Source organism: Nymphalis io, chromosome 13 (assembly GCF_905147045.1).
Source record: "Nymphalis io chromosome 13, ilAglIoxx1.1, whole genome shotgun sequence".
Classification (NCBI taxonomy): Eukaryota; Metazoa; Arthropoda; class Insecta; order Lepidoptera; family Nymphalidae; genus Nymphalis; species Nymphalis io.
Window position 1 is genome coordinate 1133081 of NC_065900.1, and position 22426 is coordinate 1155506.

The window sequence follows — 22426 nt, forward strand, 5'->3', positions numbered from 1 at the left end:
TATCTTCGTACCCTATGGAGCGAAAGCGGACACAAGTCTGGTACAAAAAAACTTTCATGCGTCTGTTAAATGTGAGTGTATTCAATGCTTGCGTACTGTACAAACACACTCACGACACAACACACAGGGAGTTCCGCATGGACCTTGTTACAGAGATTTTGCAGATACACCAGCAATCCCGACCAGATATCGCAGTCGCGACGGATCGTGGAGTCCCGAAATTTTCAGCAGAGGTCATCTCTCACCTACAGTGTCTGACAGTGCGTTGTTTGTAAATACAAGCGTACTCATTACGTATGCCGGGCATGTAATGTGGCGCTATATGTAAACTTTTCTGACACCACCTCTTCTTGTTACGTTAAATACCACACATAAACACATTTACCCTTCCATTTTATTCAGTCTACATTGCATTAAACACGTTACCATTTGGCCACGTCCTACTTATTTATATCACCACTTGCGAGCAATGTTATGACAGTTTATAAATATTTGTTAGTATAAATAACTATGTAATAGCATGTAATTTATGTAATTATATTTATTTTTTTATTTATATTCACTTCTGGACGACAGTTAGTTCTCTCTGTTAGCGATGCGCAGTAAAGATTGTGCATATCAAAATACTTGTTTATTTTTACATTTAAGCGATTGTGCTCTTTATTCAAATAGATGCAAAGACGAATTTTCTTCGTATTTTTACCTGGACGTACCAGGGCTTAAGTACATTTAAGCCCTAGTATTAAACTTTGCAAGTACGACCCATGCCAAATGCGCAGCTCGCAAGCGGAAATGTAATTCTGATATCTACATCGAAATATACTGTTGTAAATTTAAATTCTTGAATTTTATAAAATATCGTACTACGTTAATCACTTATAAAATACATCATTGATGATTTCATTAACAAAATTGTAATAAACCGTTAAAAATCTTTGACTATCAAAAAGTCAAATCCATATTATTGTTGGCGCAGAACGTAGAATTTTTAGGCGTCCCAAAATGGGCTGCGCGCCAGCCTCCTTCGGTACATATTGTTTTTTGTATTCTATAGCAAATATTACGATTGTAATACGTGTAAAAAATATGTATGGAAACATGTAAAGAGATATTTATATTTTATAAATATAAAATATAGCTTTGTAATAAAACAAAAACTGTAAGTGAAAATGTGTTAATTTTAAAAATATACTTTATTTTACACAAATTTATCGCAAATTTTACTTACCGCTTAATTTGTAAAAATGTATTTAAAAAACTTTAGAATATTTAAAACAAACTTATCTGAAAAAATATATATGAATAATACAAACATATGTAGTTGATATTTATACAAAACATCGAGAAATCTTCGAAAGAAAGCATCTATCCCTACCCAGTAGGGTAGTGGAGGGGGCCCTCAGACGCCGGGGAAAGGCGCGCGTAGGTAGGACCTTTGATAGATAGGGCGTAGTTAGATGGCCTAGCGGTTAGCAGGTTTGGCCAAGCAATACTGAATTTCATGTGCTTAATTTGTGTTTATAACTTATCTCGTATTGGACGGTGAAGGAAAATATCGTGAGAAAACCTGCATGTGTCTAATTTTTCTGAAATTCTGCCACATGTGTATTCCACTAACCCGCATTGGAGCAGCGTGGTGAAGTAAGCTCCAAACCTTTTTCTTAAAAAAGGAGGGGAGGCCTTAGCCCAGAAGTTGGACATGCAGATTCTACAAAAACCTGAGACTCGATATTACCAACGGGTCCATCGGCCAAACCATCCAACCGGCCAAAAAACAATACGATATTTTAATTTTTTTTGTTTATGGTTTTTTGATTCGTCATATATTTGGAATTTTTTATGCTATAATATGTATGTTGCCTTAAATTATTTTTCATGTTATCACCTGTAATTGTGGTACCACTTTTTCTTTACTTTGTCAACTGTGTGCTTTCATGTATTTATGTGTAATTTGTTGGTGATTTAATAAAAAAATATCAATTCAATAAGAAAGCTTGTAAGAAAATGCTCCTTTAGCTACTAGGGCGCCTGTTGGCTGTTTCACTTAAATCTAAATTGTACATTTCGATAATTTGTTACGTAACTGTTTTAAGCGTATTTGCTATTATAATAAAATTAAAGTAAAAATAAAGTAATTAAATTATTATTATAAGAAATAAAACCTTTTATAGAAAACTATCCCTCTTCTATAAACTAATGTCGCGTCTGTATTTTTCTAGATATTTTGATAATATGATACTTATTTATTTAATTAAAATGTTTGTGAAAAAGTGCAATAAAGAATAAATAACTTAATAAAGCTATTATTATAAGAAACTAGGTTTTTGCCGCGGCTTCGCCAGGATGTTGGAGAGGCTGGTATATGGTTAGAAATATGTTTCATCAAAACTTTCGTATTTATAATAATATATTAAACAGAAAATTATACTGTATCCGAATATAGTGTAAGCGTTTATCACCAGTTTTTTCAGGCAACAATTTTTGATAATGATTTTAAAAATCAAGGTAGCTGACATCATGTACCGTATCAATATCCAAATCATGTTCTCGAGGGTAATTTGTCGCGTCAAATGAAATAAACTTTTAATCGCTTGGGGTTGTTCTGAGTAAACTAATTACCAACTCGGAACTGCCCTATCTTCTAGTACGAAACTATTGATAGGCTGAGAGGTAGCTAGCTATTACTTATAATATTGCGTCAAATATTACTTACGTTGAATGTCTGCCTCGTTGAACACATATCTCGAAGTCCTGGGTTCAAATCCTAGGTTTGCCAATAAAAATAACTTATAGTATACGGTCGTGTCGGATTTGTCGTTCCATCAGAATCTGAGAGTAAGGAATAGAGAGTGCACCTATGTTTGCGCACACACTTGTGCACTATAATAGGTCCTGTTGACTAGTCTTCCTTAAGGATAGCCGCTACGGCTGAAATCGGCTAAGACGACATCATTATTTACGTTGAATAATTTAAATTTCAGGGAACGAAACAACTAAACATAAACATACTTATTAAAATTAAATATGATAGAACAGTCATTAAAGACCTAAAAGGGGATCTCACTACAATAGGACAAGGAGAGTTGAAATTCGGTATATTAGCAGTAGTCCTGATTAAGATTATTATAACTAAACATACGAGGGCTACTGGTGGTAGGGCTTTGTGCAAAGCTCGTCTGGTTAGGTACCACCCACTCATCAGATATTCTACCTATATCAAAACAGCAGTACTTGGTATTGTTTTGTTCCGGTTTGAAGGATCTTAATTCCCAAGGCGGCGCATTAGCAATGTAAGCGATGCTTAACATTTCTTACAACGCCAATATCTATAGGCGTTGTCGACCACTTACCATCAGGTGGCCTATGTGCTCGTCCGCTTAACTATACTATAAAAAAAATTACATAGTAGAAGTACACCAAAATACGCATGTGCTATTTAAGCCACGTAATATGATTTACTAACAAACTACCTACCTACCTTCAGGAAACACTTTTCGACTTAAAATAATGTTAATTACAAGATCGTTAAATAAATAGCTCCTAGACTACAACTCGCCGTAACTAATTTATACTGCAATTAGTCTAGAGTCCACTTTATTAGTTTCGTCCCTCAAGTCGTTTAAGGATAGCCTCTGACCTTGGAAGGGTCAAACATTCAAGATCATGGGGTTAATGTCTTAAGAGCCCTCTTGATGCAAACTACATGTTCATAATCTATTTAATACTTATATTCAACAAAAAACAAATATACTAAGCATTTTTTTTAAGTGAAATGACTTTAGAATATGGTCTGACAAATATAGGAGAAACAGCAATTCCACTAACAAATCGTCACTTTATTGCAATCGAATCGAAGCGTGATCGTTGCCGTTTTTCCGTTTTCCTATTATTTAATTTAATTATTAACTATTGTTATAAGAGTTAAGAATTAAGTTTGGTTATGACACAACGGTATATGTTAACATCATATCGGTTCGGTTCCGATTCGAATAAATACAGATGGTTCAAAGTTGGATCAGAATTGAATCGGGAACGTATCGTAATCGTTATAAATTAGTAGAATTCGGCTCCAGGTAATGAACGGAATTGTCATTGCTTTTTTATATATCGATGTAAAGCTCCAATTGATTCGGACTGTAGATTATATATCAGAAAAGTTAATAAAATAACAATTGTATATACAACATTGTTATGTACATCGATTTTCTGTTTTTACAGTATAGGTAGGCGGACGGGTAAACGGGCTGATGGTATTTAGTTTCTGTTATTAAATCATAGTATGTAACTTAAATTGCACATGCTTATTTTGGCGTACTTCTAGTGTTTAATTTTTTATAGTATAGGTAGGTGGACGGGCAAATAGTCCACCTGATTATACTGATCACCACCGTCCATAGACATTGATGACGTAAGAAATATTAACCATCCCTTACATCGCCACCTACCTTGGGAATGAAATTATCTCCCTTGTGCCTGTACTTACACTGGCTCGCTCACCATTCAAACCGGATCGCAAAAATACTAAGTATTACTGTTTAAAGGAAGAATATCTGATAAGTGGGTAGTACCTACCCAGATGGGCTTGCACAAAGCCCTACAACCAAATAAACTACTCGAAACATTATTGATTCGAGCAGGCATTTTATTGCATGATCGAAGATCAAAAATCATTGATTGACGGAAACAAACTAGCAACAAACTCTTTAGTTACTTTTTTTACAGAACTATATTTATACATCCTATTGTAAACAGGTAAGTAAGAGATGGCCCAAAGCCGAGATGACCCAGTGGTAAGAACGCGTGAATCTGATGATCGTGGGTTCAAAGCCGGACAAGCACCACTGAATTTTCATGTGTTTAATTTGTGATTAAAACTTCATTAGGAAACCTACATGTGTCTAATTTCACTGAAATTCTGTCACATGTGTATTCCACCAACCCGCACTGGAGCAGCGTGTTGGAAAAAACATTCACTGGTTACGGTTATTGTAAACAAAGGTTACTAATAACCTTATATTTTGATATAAATCATATAATCTTTTATTGAGAAACATTGTATAGTTGTCGATTTAATTTTCACTTTTCGAGCTGTTCAAATAATTGTTCAACAATGTATGCATTGCGGTGAACCAAACAAACGTACAATGGTCGTATTGAGAGCCATTTCATTTCAGCAATTTGTCATTGTCACCGCAGAGTTAATATATAAGCATATATGACTGTGTTGACGAAGCGTCAAAAATTGAAAAGCAAACGATCCATTGAATAAACGCTTAACAAAATGGCTAAAAACAAATATCAATTAATTTGTAAGAATCCGAATCATTAAAAAAACTACTATACACTAAAAAAACCTTATATTAATATTATTATTATTTTAAATATTTAAGCAGACTGGCTGGCAAATGGGATACTTGATTATTTGACATTGGCACTGTAAGAAATATTAATCATCTCTTACATCGTCGCCGAGATGTACCCAGTGGCTAGATCACGTGAATCTTAACCGAAGATTTCGAGTGAAACATTCTCCTATTCGACGACGTAAACGACTTCTACGTTAAACTTAATTAGAATTATCCCATCCATTCCAGTGTGCTCTAAACGCGCCCCACTTTTGCATTTCTCTCATTTATTCATCCAGACATTTAGTTCCAGTACAGACGATGAGATCTTGTATTAAGAACTTATTCATGTCAGATTACTCGCGACTTGAATTTTCAAAGACATTTGTCATGCCAAAAATAGACATATATAGCTTTGTCCGTCTATGTAGATACCAGCCACTTATCAGTTTTTCTTCAAATACAATAGTGCTGTGTCCATGTAATTAAAGCACTAGGGCATAACATCTTAGTCATCGTGGTTAACTATACAATGACAAGGAATGGTTAATATTGTATATTAATGATTTAACTGTCAGATTTCCTTTTTAAGTAAAAAATAGGAATCTGGAGGTCAAGTTATATATATATATATATATATATATATATATATATATATATATATATATATATATATATATATATATATTATAATCAGAATAAGTAAAACTTTCCGAACGTCATACGTCACGATGTCAGTTTAGTTTTAAAAAATAATTCACTTTTGGCGGTATAATTTTTGTAATAATCAGTGCTGGATTAACCACGTAGCAAGAGTAGTAATTGCTACGGGCCCCGCGTAAAAGGGGACCTCGCATATTATATTGACGGTCACCCTGTATTGACGGCTGACATTTGTACTGTAATATTGACAGACTGGTCGTCAGGCGGTCATTATATTGACGGCTGATATTTGTACTGTAATATTGACAGACTGGTCGTCAGGCGGTCATTATATTGACGGCTGACATTTGTACTGTAATATTGACAGACTAGTCGTCAGGCGGTCATTATATTGACGGCTGACATTTGTACTGTAATATTGACAGACTGGTCGTTAGGCGGTCATTATATTGACGGCTGACATTTGTACTGTAATATTGACAGACTGGTCGTTAGGCGGTCATTATATTGACGGCTGACATTTGTACTGTAATATTGACAGACTGGTCGTTAGGCGGTCATTATATTGACGGCTGACATTTGTACTGTAATATTGACAGACTGGTCGTTAGGCGGTCATTATATTGACGGCTGACATTTGTACTGTAATATTGACAGACTGGTCGTCAGGCGGTCAGGCCTACTGGTGGTAGGGCTTTGTGCAAGCTCGTCTGGGTAGGTACCACCCACTCATCAGATATTCTACCGCAAAACAGCAATACTTGATATTGTTGTGTTCCGGTTTGAAGGGTGAGTGAGCCAGTGTAATTACAGGCACAAGGGACATAAAATCTTAGTTCCCAAGGTTGGTGGCGCATTGGATATGTAAGCGATGGTTAATATTTCTTACAATGCCAATGTCTATGGGCGTTGGTGACCACTTACCATCAGATGGCCCATATGCTCGTCCGCCTTCCTATTCTATAAAAAAAAAACATTGTAAATTATTCAAAACTTTATTAAAAAGACGTTTTCGTTAAAAATATTACGTTACATTTTATAAATAGTAATTTTACTAATTCACACCCTTCTATAAAACAGTCTTTATATACGTTTAGTCCTTTTCAATTCAATATTCATGAAACATAAACAGACCACAACAGAGAAATTACTTTAAACAATATTCGAAGATTAAGGCAATTTCATTGATACATTGCACACATTTGTCGAACGAATACGATGAGACACACTCGCAGTAACGATCGCGTTTATATTAAAAACCGATTGAATTGCACCAAAATTTTACACGATATTCCAAAAATCAGTGTGTTTTTTTCTTCTTATGTTACTGTTTAACTACGCTATTGAGCACAAAATATTCCGCCAATATAAGTAAATAAATAAATAAATAATTTAAGTTTGAAGGTTGAGTGAGCCAGTCTAATTACAGGCACAAGGGACATAGCATCTTGTTCCCAAGGTTGGTGGCGCATTGGTGATGTAAGCGATGGTTAACATTTCTTACAATGCCAATGTCTAAGGGCGTTGGTGACCACTTACCATTACGTGACCCATATGCTCGTCCGCCTTCCTATTCTATAAAAAAATCACACAATGTAATCAATTAAAATATTAGAAATTAAGACAAGATTACCAAAACTTTTTTCTTTAATGTTTTTGATAAGGTCTCCTCAGGTCTGAGGAGTTTATTTCCGAACCGGTGGTAGATTTAAGACAATCAATAAATAAGTGTTTGTGTTTTATTTAATTATAAAAAATATTATAATTATAAATTAAAATACTGTTCTAGATATCTACTGTAGAATAACATAGTTTTCACTCATCATTAAACGATTCAAAATTTGAAACCGAATAATCTCATAATATGTGTTATCATTTTATACGTGACATTGGCAGAATATTTTGCGCTGAATAGCGTAGATACACGCCAGAAAAGAGGAAAAAATAATAATGATAAGTTTAACGCTTCTATATTGAAAAAAGAATTTTGATTTTGACTTGACATTGGTTTGCCAAAAAAAAAAAATCACATTCAATTAAAGTTGTTCGTTAGGGTTTTTTTTTGTATGAATATATTTTTGACGGTCTTCAAAGAATTCGTAAGCCTTTGATGTTTAAATATTGAACATCGCAATATTCGTAATTCGTTTAGAGGAAAATATTTCGTGTTATCAAATTATGAAATGATAAAAATTACATTATCGATAGCGAAAGTTCAAACCCAATTTTATGTGAAAAACCGAACACTTGAAAACCAGGACTGATGAAAAACAAATGGTAATACCATATAACGATTTGTGCATTTTATTTCTTATATGTGTGTCTATTTACATTTCGTACGAAATTGAAAATATGTATGTCTGTTTGTTCTATTCATAAACTACCCTGATGTTCCACCGTTTGGCAATTCCTTCAGCCGATTATTTTCCGCTACCAATGCTTGGACTCTTAGCTCGTATTTTTCTCTCAATTCCTGAAAAAAAAAAACATGAACGAGTGGCTATCGTATAGATAATAAAACGTCAAAATATATGACTAAAAAGTCATAAAAGGTAAAGATATATATAAAAATATATACCACTCAAAATAAAAAACACAAAATAATCGAAGAATAATTCTGAAAGCAGCCGAATAAAATGCATTGGTTAATAAATATTTTTTTATATCGTTGTCATAATACCTTGAAGAGCCCGAGTTGCGTCTCGTACTCCTTGCGCAGGTCGTCGTTGATGTTGGTGCTGGTCTGCGCGCGCTTCAGCACGAGCTCGTAACGCTCCTTCTCCGCCTTGAACCGCGCTTCCATCACTTGGAGCCGGTCCTGGTTCACATGGAACGAAATAACGATACCCACCATAAAAAAAAAACCTAAAATTATGTAACACTAGTCGCTGGTTCCAGAGCGGGTCTGAATATGAATTGAAAATGAAAGTGAGCAAAAAATATTTACTCATCAAAGGAGAATTCCTTTTCTAGTATGGAAAAATGTAACAAATTCAATAACTGAATTTAATAAATAGCTTATAATTTACTTTATAATATTTCCTAAATACTTCAAAAAATGGCAGACAATTAATTTAATATCTATTCGAACGTATTAATATAGTCACAGGTATTTACATAACTTAAAAAAGCGTAATGTAGTGAATAAAAAATTGCTGACAATTAAGATTGTCTATTATTTAAGTAATTCGTTTATAAACTGCGATGTCACATACAGACACACAGATACACATTTTATACTTATAGAACCCCTCTTTTTACGTCGGGGATTAAAAACTAAGCATTTTAAGAGCAATTAAAGTCTATCTTACCTCCATAGCCTTCACTTCGGAGTTCCTTATTTCCAACAAGTCCTTAGTAATAAGATTTATATCCTTCAACGATTGAACTTGTGTCGTCAACGCCTCTATCTGTAGTTCCTGATTCTTGACCATCTTCGTTTTGTCGAAGATCATTCCGCGAGCCTTACTGAGGAGCTGGAGTATTTAAAGTAGTAAAATGTCTACCGAAAAGTACAAAAAGAATAACTAGACAACAAACTTTAAAGATATCGTCTACTGGTTTGATGAGAAAAGGGTTAATTTTGGTAATTGTTAAATTTTCTAAAAAAATTATGTGAAAAAAAATAAATAAAAATAATTTGAATATTTGTAAACATAGACAGCCAGTAACATATTCAAGCTATGTGATTTTTTCTGAAAAACGGTAAGTTAGACGGTATAGAAAATAAATATGGAACTTCCTCGGACGTACCTACTCCAATATTATATATTAAAACAAAAGTCCAAATCGACGTACGAGAAATCCGTATTATACTATGCACAAAAAAATATATACTTAAAGCTGTCTATTTATTGAAAATAATCCCTGGCTATATAACTTAACACAATTACCCTAATCAGAAAGGACATAATTATTAAACTCAATCAATATACCAAAATTTATAAACCAAATGTAACGTACATAGGTCTAGATAATTTAGATATAAAAAAATCATCACCAATAATTTGTCACCCTCGTGCATCGTGACTAAGGTTATAATACTACGACAGTTATAATCTTCAACAACTCTACGGTATTTGGATAGCCTAGCGACGCCAAAGTGAGTCCGATCTTTTGGGTTACAAAAAAAAATATGGAATATCACAATCGTTGGCAAAAACCGTTTCTGTTTAGGTGAATGGTTTGAATAAATTGTTTGTTAGAAGCAATTATTTAAACGATAGCTTTAATCGATTTTATCAAATTTCAAAATCGATCAAACAAAGTCCTACGTGCATATATGTATAATGTAAAAAGTTCAGAACATGTTGGCTTAGCCGAATATAATAAAGACGAGCTACTTAAGCGTAAATAAGCTCGTTACAAAGCAAAACCTCCACCAATTGTCCAATACTAAGAAGTGGCGTCAGAGATTATCATCGGTCGGCGGTTTTATTAGATTTAGTATAATTATTGTTTGCCTTTATAGTTTCCATCATCATGGATTATCTTGAGCTTTTGTATTATACGAATTATATTTCTTGATAAATGTTAGACAGCTAGGATTGCTGTTGCTTGTGTTTGTACAAGTTCAATGTATCAATTTTGGTATCATTGTACAAGTAATTTCCTTTGTATTGTAATGGATTTTTGTTAGGGTTTGGTTCACCAACTCTATGACGAGCGACATTTTATCACTGAGTCGATCATTTTCCTTTGATTTTCTTATCATTGAATAATATAGACATTACTTTGTGCAATCCCGTCTGGATAGACATCACCCATTCATCAGATATTCTTCCGCCAAACAGCAATAGTTAATTTTGTTGTGTTCTAAATTTTAAGGGTGAGTGAGTGTAGCTACAGGCACAAGGAGCATAACATATTAGTTCCCTTGGTTAGTGGCGCATTGGCGATGTAAGCGATGAATAATATTTTTACAATTGTCTTTGGGATGTGCTGACGAAATACCATCAGGTTACCTATTTGCACGTCCGCCTGCCTATTTTATAAAAAATACGTTAAAAATAAATGATCTCATTAACTTTAAGACAATGATCATAATAAAATCTACAATCACTTTTAAGTAATCTATTCACTAACACGATTCAATAAAAATTATGCGCTAATCGTACTTTAAATCTCCATTAACATATCAAACTTCAATATCTGAAAAACTGATCAAATGAACTAATATGGCTTTAAGCCGATTACTCGGTGACGGTGACGCATTAGGCTACAAACTAGCAATCAAATGAGTTGTTAGGAAATATGTCAAAATAATAAAAAGTAATAAATTCTTTATGGTTTTATCTTAATGTCTTTGATTAGTAACAGAAGGCTATGCCTGGGTATGCAAGACTTATGAGGACAATTAACCATATGTCAAATTAATTGATCCGACTTTAACTTACGTATGTAACTGTATTTAAGAATTTATCTTGTTACCTTTTTAAAATAAACATGAAAATTTGTATTAATTATGTACGTATTCCAATGTTTTATAAATGTTATATTATTTAGCCTTTGTAAATTGTGTAGTAGGTAAAATTGTTTGTAATTGTACATCTATTACAAGCGACACAAAGAGATAAATAAATGTGTGACATTACACCTGATCTGCGACGTTTATTAGAAAAGCTTATAAAATAATAGCGTATAAAAAACGTGGTTAAACCTTTAAGAAATTAATCGTATCTATATATCAACTTGATATCTATATATAAGCCGAGATGGCCCAGTGGTTAGAACGCGTGAATCTTAACCGATGACCGTGGGTTCAAACCCGGGCAAGCACCACTGAATTTTCACGTGCTTAATTTTTGACTGTGAAGGAAAACATCGTGAGGAAACCTGCATGTGTCTAATTTCATTGAAATTCTGCCACACGTGTATTCTACCAACGATGCGATAATTTAGCGGAGGTAATAAATCCACAAAACTCTATCGAGAACTTCAAGATCTAGAAGATTATCTAAGAATAAAACGATCACTGACCTCTTCGTGCTGTTGCTTAATTTTCTCAACCAACTCGTGGTTTTTATTCCCGGGCTTAGATAGAGCCGCTTGTAGTTCCGTTTCTAGATTCTTAACTCTAGCTTTTAGGAGATCTATTTCTTCCTCACGTACCTGGTGAATTAGGAATCATAAAATCATTATCCTTTATTAAAATCAAAGGAACTATCAATTTTCGTAAATGATAAATGAATCTTACTTTCAGTTCTAACTTAAAACCATCTGCTGTCCTTTCCTTCTTAAACTTCTCTAATTCGTCAATCTTATTGAGAAGTTCTTGTTCTCTTTGTTGCCAATCGTTCTGTTTAAAATAAAACACAATTTAAATTATAAATCCAATTTAGTGTTTATAAGAACAATTTAAAAAAATACATAAGAATTAAAAAATAATTTAAAAAAATACATAAGCCGAGATGGCCCAGTGGTAAGAACGTGTGAATCTTAACCGATGAACGTGGGTTAAAACCCGGGCAAGCACCTCTGAATTTTCATGTGCTTAAATTCTGTTTATAATTCATCTCGTGCTTTTCGGTGAAGGAAAACATCGTGAGAAAATCTGCATGTGTCTAATTTCATCGAAATTCTGCCACATGTGTATTCCACCAACCCGCATTGGAGCACCGTGGTGGAATAAGCTCCAAACCTTCTCCTCAAAAAGGGAGAGGAGGCCTTAGCCTTGCAGTGGGGCATTTACAGGCAGTTACTTACATAATAATTTATTTTTATAATTATTTCCCTGAAAGATAAAAGAAGAAAAAAAGGCATCACACGATAGAAAACCGAAGTATTAAACATGAAATAATTTCATGGAAAAGACTTATATTTAATAATAACAATTAATAAAAGTAATGCTATGAATTTGTGCTATTTTTGTCCATTTTGGTATGTACCACTTACCTATCAATTATTTTACTTACAAACGTCAATATTAACATTTATTAGTTACATTTTAAATAATGACCAAAATTTCTAACAGTACTCATTTTTATGGGCGATTGTTACATTTGCAACCGTTCATTCTTAGGAGACTCTATCGTCCCTCTGCCGGTCAACTGTAACTAAATTCAACATCAAAAGCTTAATATAAATAACTAGAAAATAAAAATCTTAAACTCACAGATACTTTCGGCTGCGTTTCATCTTTAGCTGATGTTGATTCATCTGGCTTGACTTCATCTACTCCTGTCGCTTGAACGGAAACTGATGTAGGTTCTTTTGTTTCTTCAGATGCTTTTGGCTGAACTTCATCCGTTTTAGTAGCTTCGGAGACAGACGTTTGAGTTGCTATTTGCACTGTTTCCGCCTTTGGAACAGCTTGTTCTTGTACGGTATCTGTTTTAGTAGCGCTTTCAACTGATTTCACTTCCTCCTTCGTAATGAAAATGATTTGATTATTATGTGTTTTAATAACCGATACTAATTTATTAAGACTAATGTTCGACATTCATAAAACAGTCTTGTACCACAAGGGAGGTACAAGCAACAGAAACATTTTTAAAATTAATCTTATTTTAACCTAGCTGAATTTACAATAAAACGTGTAATTTATGTCTTTTATTTATTTTGTCCTATTTAAATATTTAATACGATCGATTTAATCACGATGTAACAAGCAGACGGACACACAATTATTTTCGCATAAATTACAATATTCCAAGTCTGATTAATCTGTTTGTGATCATAAATTTTACTTAACCGTAACATAATTAAACAACCAAACAATCGCGTACATTTACAACTGCTTTAGGATTTTCAGTTGGTTTTACTTCCGGTGATCCTTCTCCGCTTCCTGTCCCTTGGACTTGCGCTGGATCCGCCTGATAACATAAAAAAGTTAACATATAAATTAAACGAATGCAAATTGAGCAACAGCCGTAAAACTTTTTTATATTTAATTTATTCTATGAATACAAATAAAGTTAAACGAAATAATAATGTTTTACTCGAGTCTTGTATTTTTTTTTAGTAGTTCATATGTAATATTACATTTTAAATAAACCTGGCTGGAGCTGGGACGAACGAAAAAACGTCAAAATATTAACTAAAATCTTTCTTTATATATTCTTTCTTTCTATTATTGTCCAATGTTGGTAGAAAATGACATTTTATTTTTTGTAATTATATTGACCATATATTATTATATGAGCAGCGTGGTGGAATAAGCTCCAAACCTTCTCCTCAAAAAAGGGAGAGGAGGCCTTAGCCCAGCAGTGGGACATTTACAGGCTGTTACTGTATATTATTTATTTGTGTAAAATAGACGAAACATTAATTTAATTACAGAAACAAATAGATATCACTGTTTATTGATAAAATATGCAGCGAGGACATTTAACTACCTCATTGGCGGCATATTGGCTTAAAAGGCTGCAAATTTTTAGGTCCGGGCTTAAATCCCAGAAGGATTACTAAAAGGTATAAATTTTAATAATGTATTTAAACCACTAATTAATTGAAAAATATTATAATTATATTACATTTATAACTATAATATATTAAAATGTATTTTTATAAATGACACACAAGAAAAATTTGTGTAGAACATACTAGACGTAAATATTTAAACTGAATACAATAATGCATACTTAATTTTTCATCAAGAGAAAGTAATGTAAAAAAAGTAAATTAAAGTCGTCATGCTATATGCGTATTTCCTTTGTTACCTTAATGCCACACGATTCTCGTACTCTAGTCCATATGGACCTCATACTCTAACCGACAAATTCACGTAAATCGATACAACCGTTATAAATCCATTTCCATCATCGTCCATTAAATTTCACAACACATTAGGTAAACGTGGATTAAAATTACCCGGCAAATGGGTGACATGACACAAATTTATTTTTAATAATTTATTTAGCTTTTAGATAGGCAAATGCATCAGTGACGATTAAGAATAAGGTCTTACATCACTTACCATTGTTTAATTTGAAAATTAATACGATCGCCAAATTAGAAATTAATTTAGAAATTATTACAGATTTTAAACAGCAAACCGCGTACAAATAACACCCGAAACTTCAACACTATCTATTTCAGGAGTGCAGACGCAGAGATTTAAAAATAGACCACGTTTGAAAGCGCTCAGAAATTCTTCACTTTCCCGCGTAACTTTAAATTTTTAAATAAACCATTAACTATAACCTAAAAACTTTTCGTAAAAAACAAGATTCGCATGAAGTTTTGCGTAAAATATGTATATCCTACATTTTAATAACTGATTAACTGAGAGGAGGCCTTAAGCCCAACAGTGGGACATTCACAGGCTGTTACAGAGACAATAAGTTTGAATATTTGGGTAGTACAACCCAAATATTCAAACTCAGTACAACCCAAACAATCAGACTCGAGCGACTGAACGAATTCTAATGTGAACTGAACTTTCACCATAAGGCCAGCGTCCAACATTACATTAGGATTATCTTACTTCGAGTATTGTTCTTTCGCACATATTTCACAATAAATATGTCATCCGTCTCATCGTTGTAATTTTTTTGGAACCTAGGCAAGGTTGCAAAAAAATTCTCTCAATCATATAAAGTCAATAAAAGACAAAACACTAATCCTCATATAATTTAATGCAATACAACGTAATCATTTAAAAAATATTTTATTGCCAACTAAATACTAGTTTCTAGTTCTTGTCCTATTATTTTAATACACACGTAATAAATATCATGAAGTTTTACATCATTTAAAATGATTACGTAATAAGTACGAAGTATTAATGATGATTGTGATATTTTAATTTTCAAATTACCGGTGCCTTATCGGTAATTTGAAAATTTGAATGAGGGTGGGACGTAGGTGACTGTGACCTGCAATAAACAAATAGCCAATGGGTAGCAGCCATGTGAATGGCTGTAATCTGATGTAAAAACCTTGGTACGTTTTTTCAGTAAGACACATATCTTCTTCGCCTCCCCGGACGGAGAAGTATGCAAAGAAGATATATCTAAGTAAAAAAGGTAAGGTTATGTCTAACTTGGATAGCAGCTTTGATAAACTTAGCAAAGCTTGTGTGCTAAAGGATATTGTACAACCAATGACTTTTTAAATGATTGCACACCTTAGGAATGAAACGACCACCTCCAGGTTATTTCAAATTAAAAAAAATGTATAAATAATTCGGTTATTGTTGTATATTACTTGTTGTAAAGGATGAGATATAAAATATAAAAAAAAACCGATGAGTTTCTTTCGCCGGTTCTTCTCAGCTCTTAAGTGTTTATTTCCGAACCGGTGGTAGATTTATGACAATCAATAAGCAAGTGTAACGCTTCTATATTGAATAAAGATTTTTGACTTTGATTTTGACAACATGGCAATACAGTTGTTCAACTGTTTTACATAACGGCGGTAGTTATTAAAACAAATAACGGCTTTGTAAAACAGCTGAATCGGCATTCGATCTTTGAAAAATATTGTTTTATGTTTATTCTTATAATACTTATTTAACGTTACTAAAAATATCAATATCCTGGGACATTATTCACACACGGCCATCGGATCCCAATCTGAGCAGAGCTTGTACTATGGAAACCAGGCAACTGATATACTACATACACTATTTTACTTTTATAAATACATACTTATATAGATATTACACTCAAGATGAACAGATATTTTCATATGCACACAAATGTCTGTCATGGGTGGGAATCGAACCCACAACCTTCGGCGTGAAAGGCGAGTATCTACCAACCACGCCAACCGGCCCGTCATATTCATATTATTGTTAAGCTATTAGTATCAGTCAGAATTATACATTTTATTTATTATATATTTACACAATTTTTTTCTACTTATAAAATGTTAATAATCATAATATCGATGTGCAGATTCTATATACCAGCCACTTACACAATTTAGTTTACAATAACCAGTGATTCAATTCCTGATTATTAATACTCAACACATCAAAGCAAGCTTAAAACAAATATATTCTTAATAAATAAATATATTTTGATAGTTCTAAATAAATAATGGGCAGTAAATATATTTATTCTTAAAATAATTAAAAATAAATAAATTTTGAAAATAACTTGAAGTGACGTAAAAAAAGTTTGTCAAAATGCAAGAATCCAAAGCGATTTTAGACTTCTGACATCTGTCTTTTGACATTGGTACTTAGTAGAAGAACTTGAGTTATCCGCAAAACAAATTGTTTTGATTCAAAATTAAAAACGGCCAACTACAAGACGTACTTAATAATTTGCGATACAACTGATAAATAAAAACGTAAACGAAAGTAATACTTAATGAAAACTTATTAAGATTCATTATGATTAAAATTATGATTTTATTTCAGTAATTCACCATGACTTCAGAAAAGAATGCTCAAGTGGGACAAGCTCGTGAAACATTTCAAATGCTTTTTCAAATTTCTCAACTTCTTAGCACTGGTTTGGATGCTGAAACTCTAACTATATGCATTAGGCTATGCGAATTGGGAGTAGATCCAGAAGTGCTAGCTCATGTCATCAAAGAAATAAGAAAAGTGGGAGAAAATGCAGCAGAGATTAAACCATCCAATTTACAGTCCCATTAAATGATATCTAATCTTTAACATAAGCTTAATAAGTATTATTTAGTGACTAATAACAATTAGAAAAACAAAATGTGCCCAATTATTATAATTATTGACATTTTTTGCTCTTTTATTGTTATGTAGTCAAAAAAATAATTATTCCAATGCAGTTTCACATCCCAAATCTGGTGTATATATATTAAGCGTGATTTTTAGGTATTGTTTTTTAAATTTTAGTAAGCCATTTATGTTGAAAATCCTATCATATTAAAAAGTTTATTACCAAGAACAATTTAATATTAAAAACAATGGAATAATAGGGAATAATAAATATAAACAAATTTTCTGAAATATTTATTTGGTATCTATTTTTACAAATGGAACACCATAATTTAAGCCAGCAAAAATAGTATCTGAAAAACTGTGACAGTAAGATATTAATATAGAAGAATGAATAAATAAATCTTCTAAAATTTATTAAATCTTATTTAAACTTGTCAACAGCTTTCTGACAATTCATACAAACACTACAACAATATGGGGAACAAATAAATATGTTGTATGTGAACCTTGCTAACATAAATTATGATATTTAAAATGAACATAGACAACTACGTTTCATATTCAAATACAAAAAATTCACATTTGTTAAGTGAAATTATGAGCAATCAGTATCGAACTGAAAATATCACAGATGCAAATAATTCACTCAAAAAAATAGGTTGAGGACAATTTAAAAAAAAAATTAACAACAAAACAATACCAAAGTGCTGAAAATTCTGTTACAAGATTGTAAAATTAAAGTTATTGGTTGCAATTTTATATTAAACAAATACTTTTTTCATGATTTTGTACAAATGATATACTTTCAAACATTTTACTACCAAGATATACCCGATCAGAACTTATACGAGAGTAGACATGGTTAGAACATGTATATGTTATTCATGCTTGGTGGTGCATGCGACAACAATTTTCCACTTATGCATGTACCAACCTAGATTGAAGCAGTATAATGGAATAAGCTCTAACTCCCTCCAAAAAAAAAGTGGCTGTTAATTTTAGATATAATCATATTCCAAAAACTATTCATAACCAATAATTTTGTCATATGAAGACGAACTTGTCTACTCTGTAACTCCAGTTAATACAGTTAAGATGTTTGCATTTAATAATGTATGTTTATTAATTAAAAAAAACTAAGTCCTATGCAATGGCTAATTAGTTTTAAGTAGTTTGGTTGAATTGCTCGATTATTTAAGACCAATGATCTGCCTGTTTTTAACGAACATAACTTTAATTTAACAATCTTGTGTCATTTGTTTCTAACATAAATCATCTATTAAAAACTTTGTCCCTGTGCCTGGCTTTGACCTAAAATTGAAGGATCTTCAAATATTGGCTGCTGTGGTTTGAACTGCTCCGATGTTATTCTTGTAAACATTATACTAATACCCTCTATTAGTGCTAGAAGGACACCGCCAACCAATGCACTGCCTGCCATGGCCGGAACACCTGGATTGAAATTATTGTGATTGTCAAATAAATTTATTTATTTTATGGATATTTATCTGTTCTGATTTTAAGACTGAGCATTCAGCAGAACTAGCAAGGAAAAATACATGGACATGAATTAATAATATAAAAATACATGAATAAGCTTCTACACTATAATTGATTCCAATGACAAAGTAGTAGGCAAATAAGCTAATTTGACCTAGAATTGACATCAAAGGTCCAGATCTAATTAATCTGTGGTCATTGTGAACCTGTGAAAAAATGGAAGTGTCATTCAATCACAAAGTTATTGCTGCCAATAAATGTTAATGTAAGCAAAGTTATTGATATAACTGTAATTAAGTATGATATTGTATGGAATATAAATCCAAGGTTTATTTATCTCTACTCCTTTTGCGATTGGAATATACTATACATCTTCATATAAGGAAAAAATAATAATATTCACAACTATATTTACAGTAGTACAGTAAAACTGTAACTTTTATAAGTAAATAGTTGTACCATTTCGAGCTGCCAGGATTCCTCCTGTTAGTGCACCGCTCATGATAGAGTTCCAGGGATCTTCCTTTTGTCTCAAATAGACAAGTGAGCAATCAATCGTTGAAAACATCCCTCCCCATACTGCAAAGTTTCCTCCTACAATAGGTGACCTTTCCTTCATAGCTGCTAAACTACCAAGCTGAAATAAAAATATGAGATGTTCTTTATAGATAAAAATATTAATTCTATTTATACTACCATTTATTTAAAAATGATTAGAGTTAAAGTATAAAACTTGCCAAATACTACTGCGCAAAATTAAGCGATATAGATCGTCATCAATAATCTACGTTTAAATGTAAAGTGTCACAATTTATTGCGTTAGTATCGCATTTAAAACCAGGAAACATTTTCTTTTTATTAATACCATTTTTCTACTGAATCCAACGGGAGCATTTCTGAATCCTTTTATTGAATGAAAGATACCACCGCCGATTGCTCCCATCAAAAATGCGCCGCCAGAGTCATCCAAAATACGCCAAGGGCAAGGTTCTCTTGAATATTCATCCATTTTTTTAATTATTTAACTCTGTAATCGAGTATTAGGTAAGAATATAACCTCAAAACCAGTCACTGAATTTAACCTTAAACAATAAAATAAACCTCACCAATATATAATATCTAGTAAATTTAGTTAAAACATATATTCATATAGATTATCACTATTACAGTGTAATTGCGTTTATTTTGAACTATTTACATCATTTTCGTCTTCGAGTTCGAGAACAAGGTTCACAATCCATAAATTCTTAATTTCTTATTACTCTAATTCCAATTCACGCAAATTAAAGATAACAGTGAACACATACACTTAAGTCTAGATAATCATTTTCCTGTTGAATTTGTGCTCTGCCAAACTATGGAGTATAGATGTAAGGAAAGTATCTTTATTTAAAAAAAAATTATGAAATTTAAAAAAAGTGTCTCGTAGTATGTAATTTAAAGAAGTTATAAGTTAAAAATTATTTTTTTACTCAAATTTATTAATCCCAATCAATAAACAACTAAACTTTAATTGCACGTAATAATGATAAAATTTAATAATTAAATTAGTAGAACTATTTTAGCAATTTATAACTATTTTAGCCTTACTTCAAAAAATTATTTCAGTAGACATTTTTTCGCATGAATCGAAGTTTTATACTAATGAAATATAATAATTAAATATAACGTTATCAGTTGTCACTTGTCACATCAATGTCATAGTCAATAACCTAAACGTCAATCCAAAATTCCAAAATCTGAAATCTAAATACAATTCCTAATTCCAGCTGTACAATTTATCGAAACTGTCTATTTAAGTATTTAATTTCACAGATTTTTTTGTAATACTGTTGAAATAAATGTAGCAATTTCAGAATGACGATTCATAACTTGTATATTTTCGATCGCTACGGCACCTTACTTTATTATGGAGAATGGAACAGGACCAAACAGTCAGGAATGTCTCGGGAGGAGGTAATTTTTATAATCTAATTTAGACTTGTAACAAAGAAATAAAATAATATTGACCAGATTTAATGAATTCATAATATAAAAGCTATACATTACTTGAAATACATTAGCGCATATTATATATATAAAAAATATTGTATTGGGTAGGCAGACTGGCAAGTGAGCCAATATGGCCAACAAGGCTCGTAGACTTTGACTATTTTAAAAAATATTAACCATCCCATAAATTGTCAATGTGCTTTCTACCGTGGGAACGAAGATGTTACATAGCTTGTGCTAGTAGTTACACTCGCTCTTCAAATCGGAACACAGCAATACTTAGTTCTATGAGCGGGTGGTACCTACCTAGACTGGCTTGCAAAAGGCCCTACCATCAAATAAATCTACACTAAAGTTTGCCTCTGTATCACCTTGTTTTGTATACAATACCTAAAAACATTTTATTTTCATAAAATAAATACCGTAACCGTAACCGCCGTAACAGCCTGTGAATGTCGCACTGCTGGGCTAAAGGCCTCCTCTCCTCTTTTTGAGGAGAAGGTTTGAAGCTTATTCCACCACGCTGCTCCAATGCGGGTTGGTAGAATTCACATGTGGCAGAATTTCAGTGAAATTAGACACATGCAGGTTTCCTCACGATGTTTTCCTTCACCATAAAGCACGAGATGAATTATAATCACAAATATACATATATCAAAATCAATAAAATAAATATACATTATTATTTCAGGAAGGAAAACTAATGTATGGCATGCTGTTCTCAATAAAATCATTTGTTGCTAAAATATCTCCTCTGGATCCAAAGGAAGGCTTCATGAACTACAAAACCTCAAAATATACCCTACATTGTTTAGAGACTCCATCGGGTATTAAATTTGTTATGAACACAGATAACCAAGCTCAGGGTGTCAGAGAGTTATTAAAAAAGATTTATGGGGACATTTATGTTAAATATGTTGTAAGAAATCCAATGTGTGGAATTGGAGAACCAATTACGAGTGAATTGTTTAAAAATAAACTTGATTCATTCATTAAACAAGCACCATTGAATACAGTAAGAGCATCTTAATTTGAAAAGAATCAATTCTGATGTAAATAGATTTGTAAATTTCTTTAAAATAATGAATTATGGAAATAAAAAATCTTACATGCTTAAGTAAAAGTAACAATTTTTCTATTTTTTTATTTCAATGCTTTATTATAAGTGTTAAAAATATGTTTGCTCTCAATTCCAGTCCATTAGACTGTTATTATTATATAATTATAAAATAAGTAATATTATAATTTAATTATAAAACAAATAATTCTGTTATTTAGAATTTTCAAGTTAAAAAGACATAACTTGCTTATTATAATATAGTCTATTGGAAAT

At 32.2% G+C, this 22426-nt stretch overlaps 3 protein-coding genes across 6 annotated transcripts; 1 reads left to right on the forward strand and 2 right to left on the reverse strand.

Annotated features, from left to right (window-relative positions):
* Positions 1-6998: 6998 nt before the first annotated feature.
* On the reverse strand, positions 6999-15055 carry LOC126773065 (uncharacterized). Of its 2 annotated transcripts, none has more exons than XM_050493705.1 (8): positions 14669-14886; positions 13736-13822; positions 13123-13374; positions 12205-12306; positions 11988-12119; positions 9320-9484; positions 8689-8826; positions 6999-8481 (listed from the first exon to the last, which is right to left on the reverse strand). In XM_050493705.1, exons 1-8 carry the CDS (start codon positions 14711-14713, stop codon positions 8389-8391), a joined length of 1014 nt encoding a protein of 337 aa, XP_050349662.1. In that variant the 5' UTR covers positions 14714-14886; the 3' UTR covers positions 6999-8388. The 2 variants fall into 2 exon arrangements, with proteins under 2 accessions (XP_050349662.1, XP_050349663.1); XM_050493706.1 differs by lacking the exon at positions 14669-14886 and adding an exon at positions 14926-15055 and having other exon boundaries at positions 7000-8481.
* Positions 15056-17876: 2821 nt separating this feature from the next.
* Positions 17877-20374, reverse strand: LOC126773083 (mitochondrial import inner membrane translocase subunit Tim17-B). Of its 3 annotated transcripts, none has more exons than XM_050493729.1 (4): positions 20208-20374; positions 19967-20128; positions 19561-19738; positions 17877-19053 (listed from the first exon to the last, which is right to left on the reverse strand). In XM_050493729.1, exons 2-4 carry the CDS (start codon positions 20108-20110, stop codon positions 18881-18883), a joined length of 495 nt encoding a protein of 164 aa, XP_050349686.1. In that variant the 5' UTR covers positions 20111-20128; positions 20208-20374; the 3' UTR covers positions 17877-18880. The 3 variants fall into 3 exon arrangements, with proteins under 3 accessions (XP_050349686.1, XP_050349688.1, XP_050349687.1); XM_050493731.1 differs by having other exon boundaries at positions 19967-20183; positions 20269-20362; XM_050493730.1 differs by having other exon boundaries at positions 20203-20360.
* Positions 20375-20790: 416 nt separating this feature from the next.
* On the forward strand, positions 20791-22294 carry LOC126773086 (trafficking protein particle complex subunit 1). Its single transcript, XM_050493735.1, has 2 exons — positions 20791-21057; positions 21785-22294. The coding sequence occupies exons 1-2, from the start codon at positions 20959-20961 to the stop codon at positions 22121-22123; spliced, it is 438 nt and encodes a 145-aa protein (XP_050349692.1). The 5' UTR covers positions 20791-20958; the 3' UTR covers positions 22124-22294.
* The last annotated feature ends 132 nt before the right edge of the window (positions 22295-22426 follow it).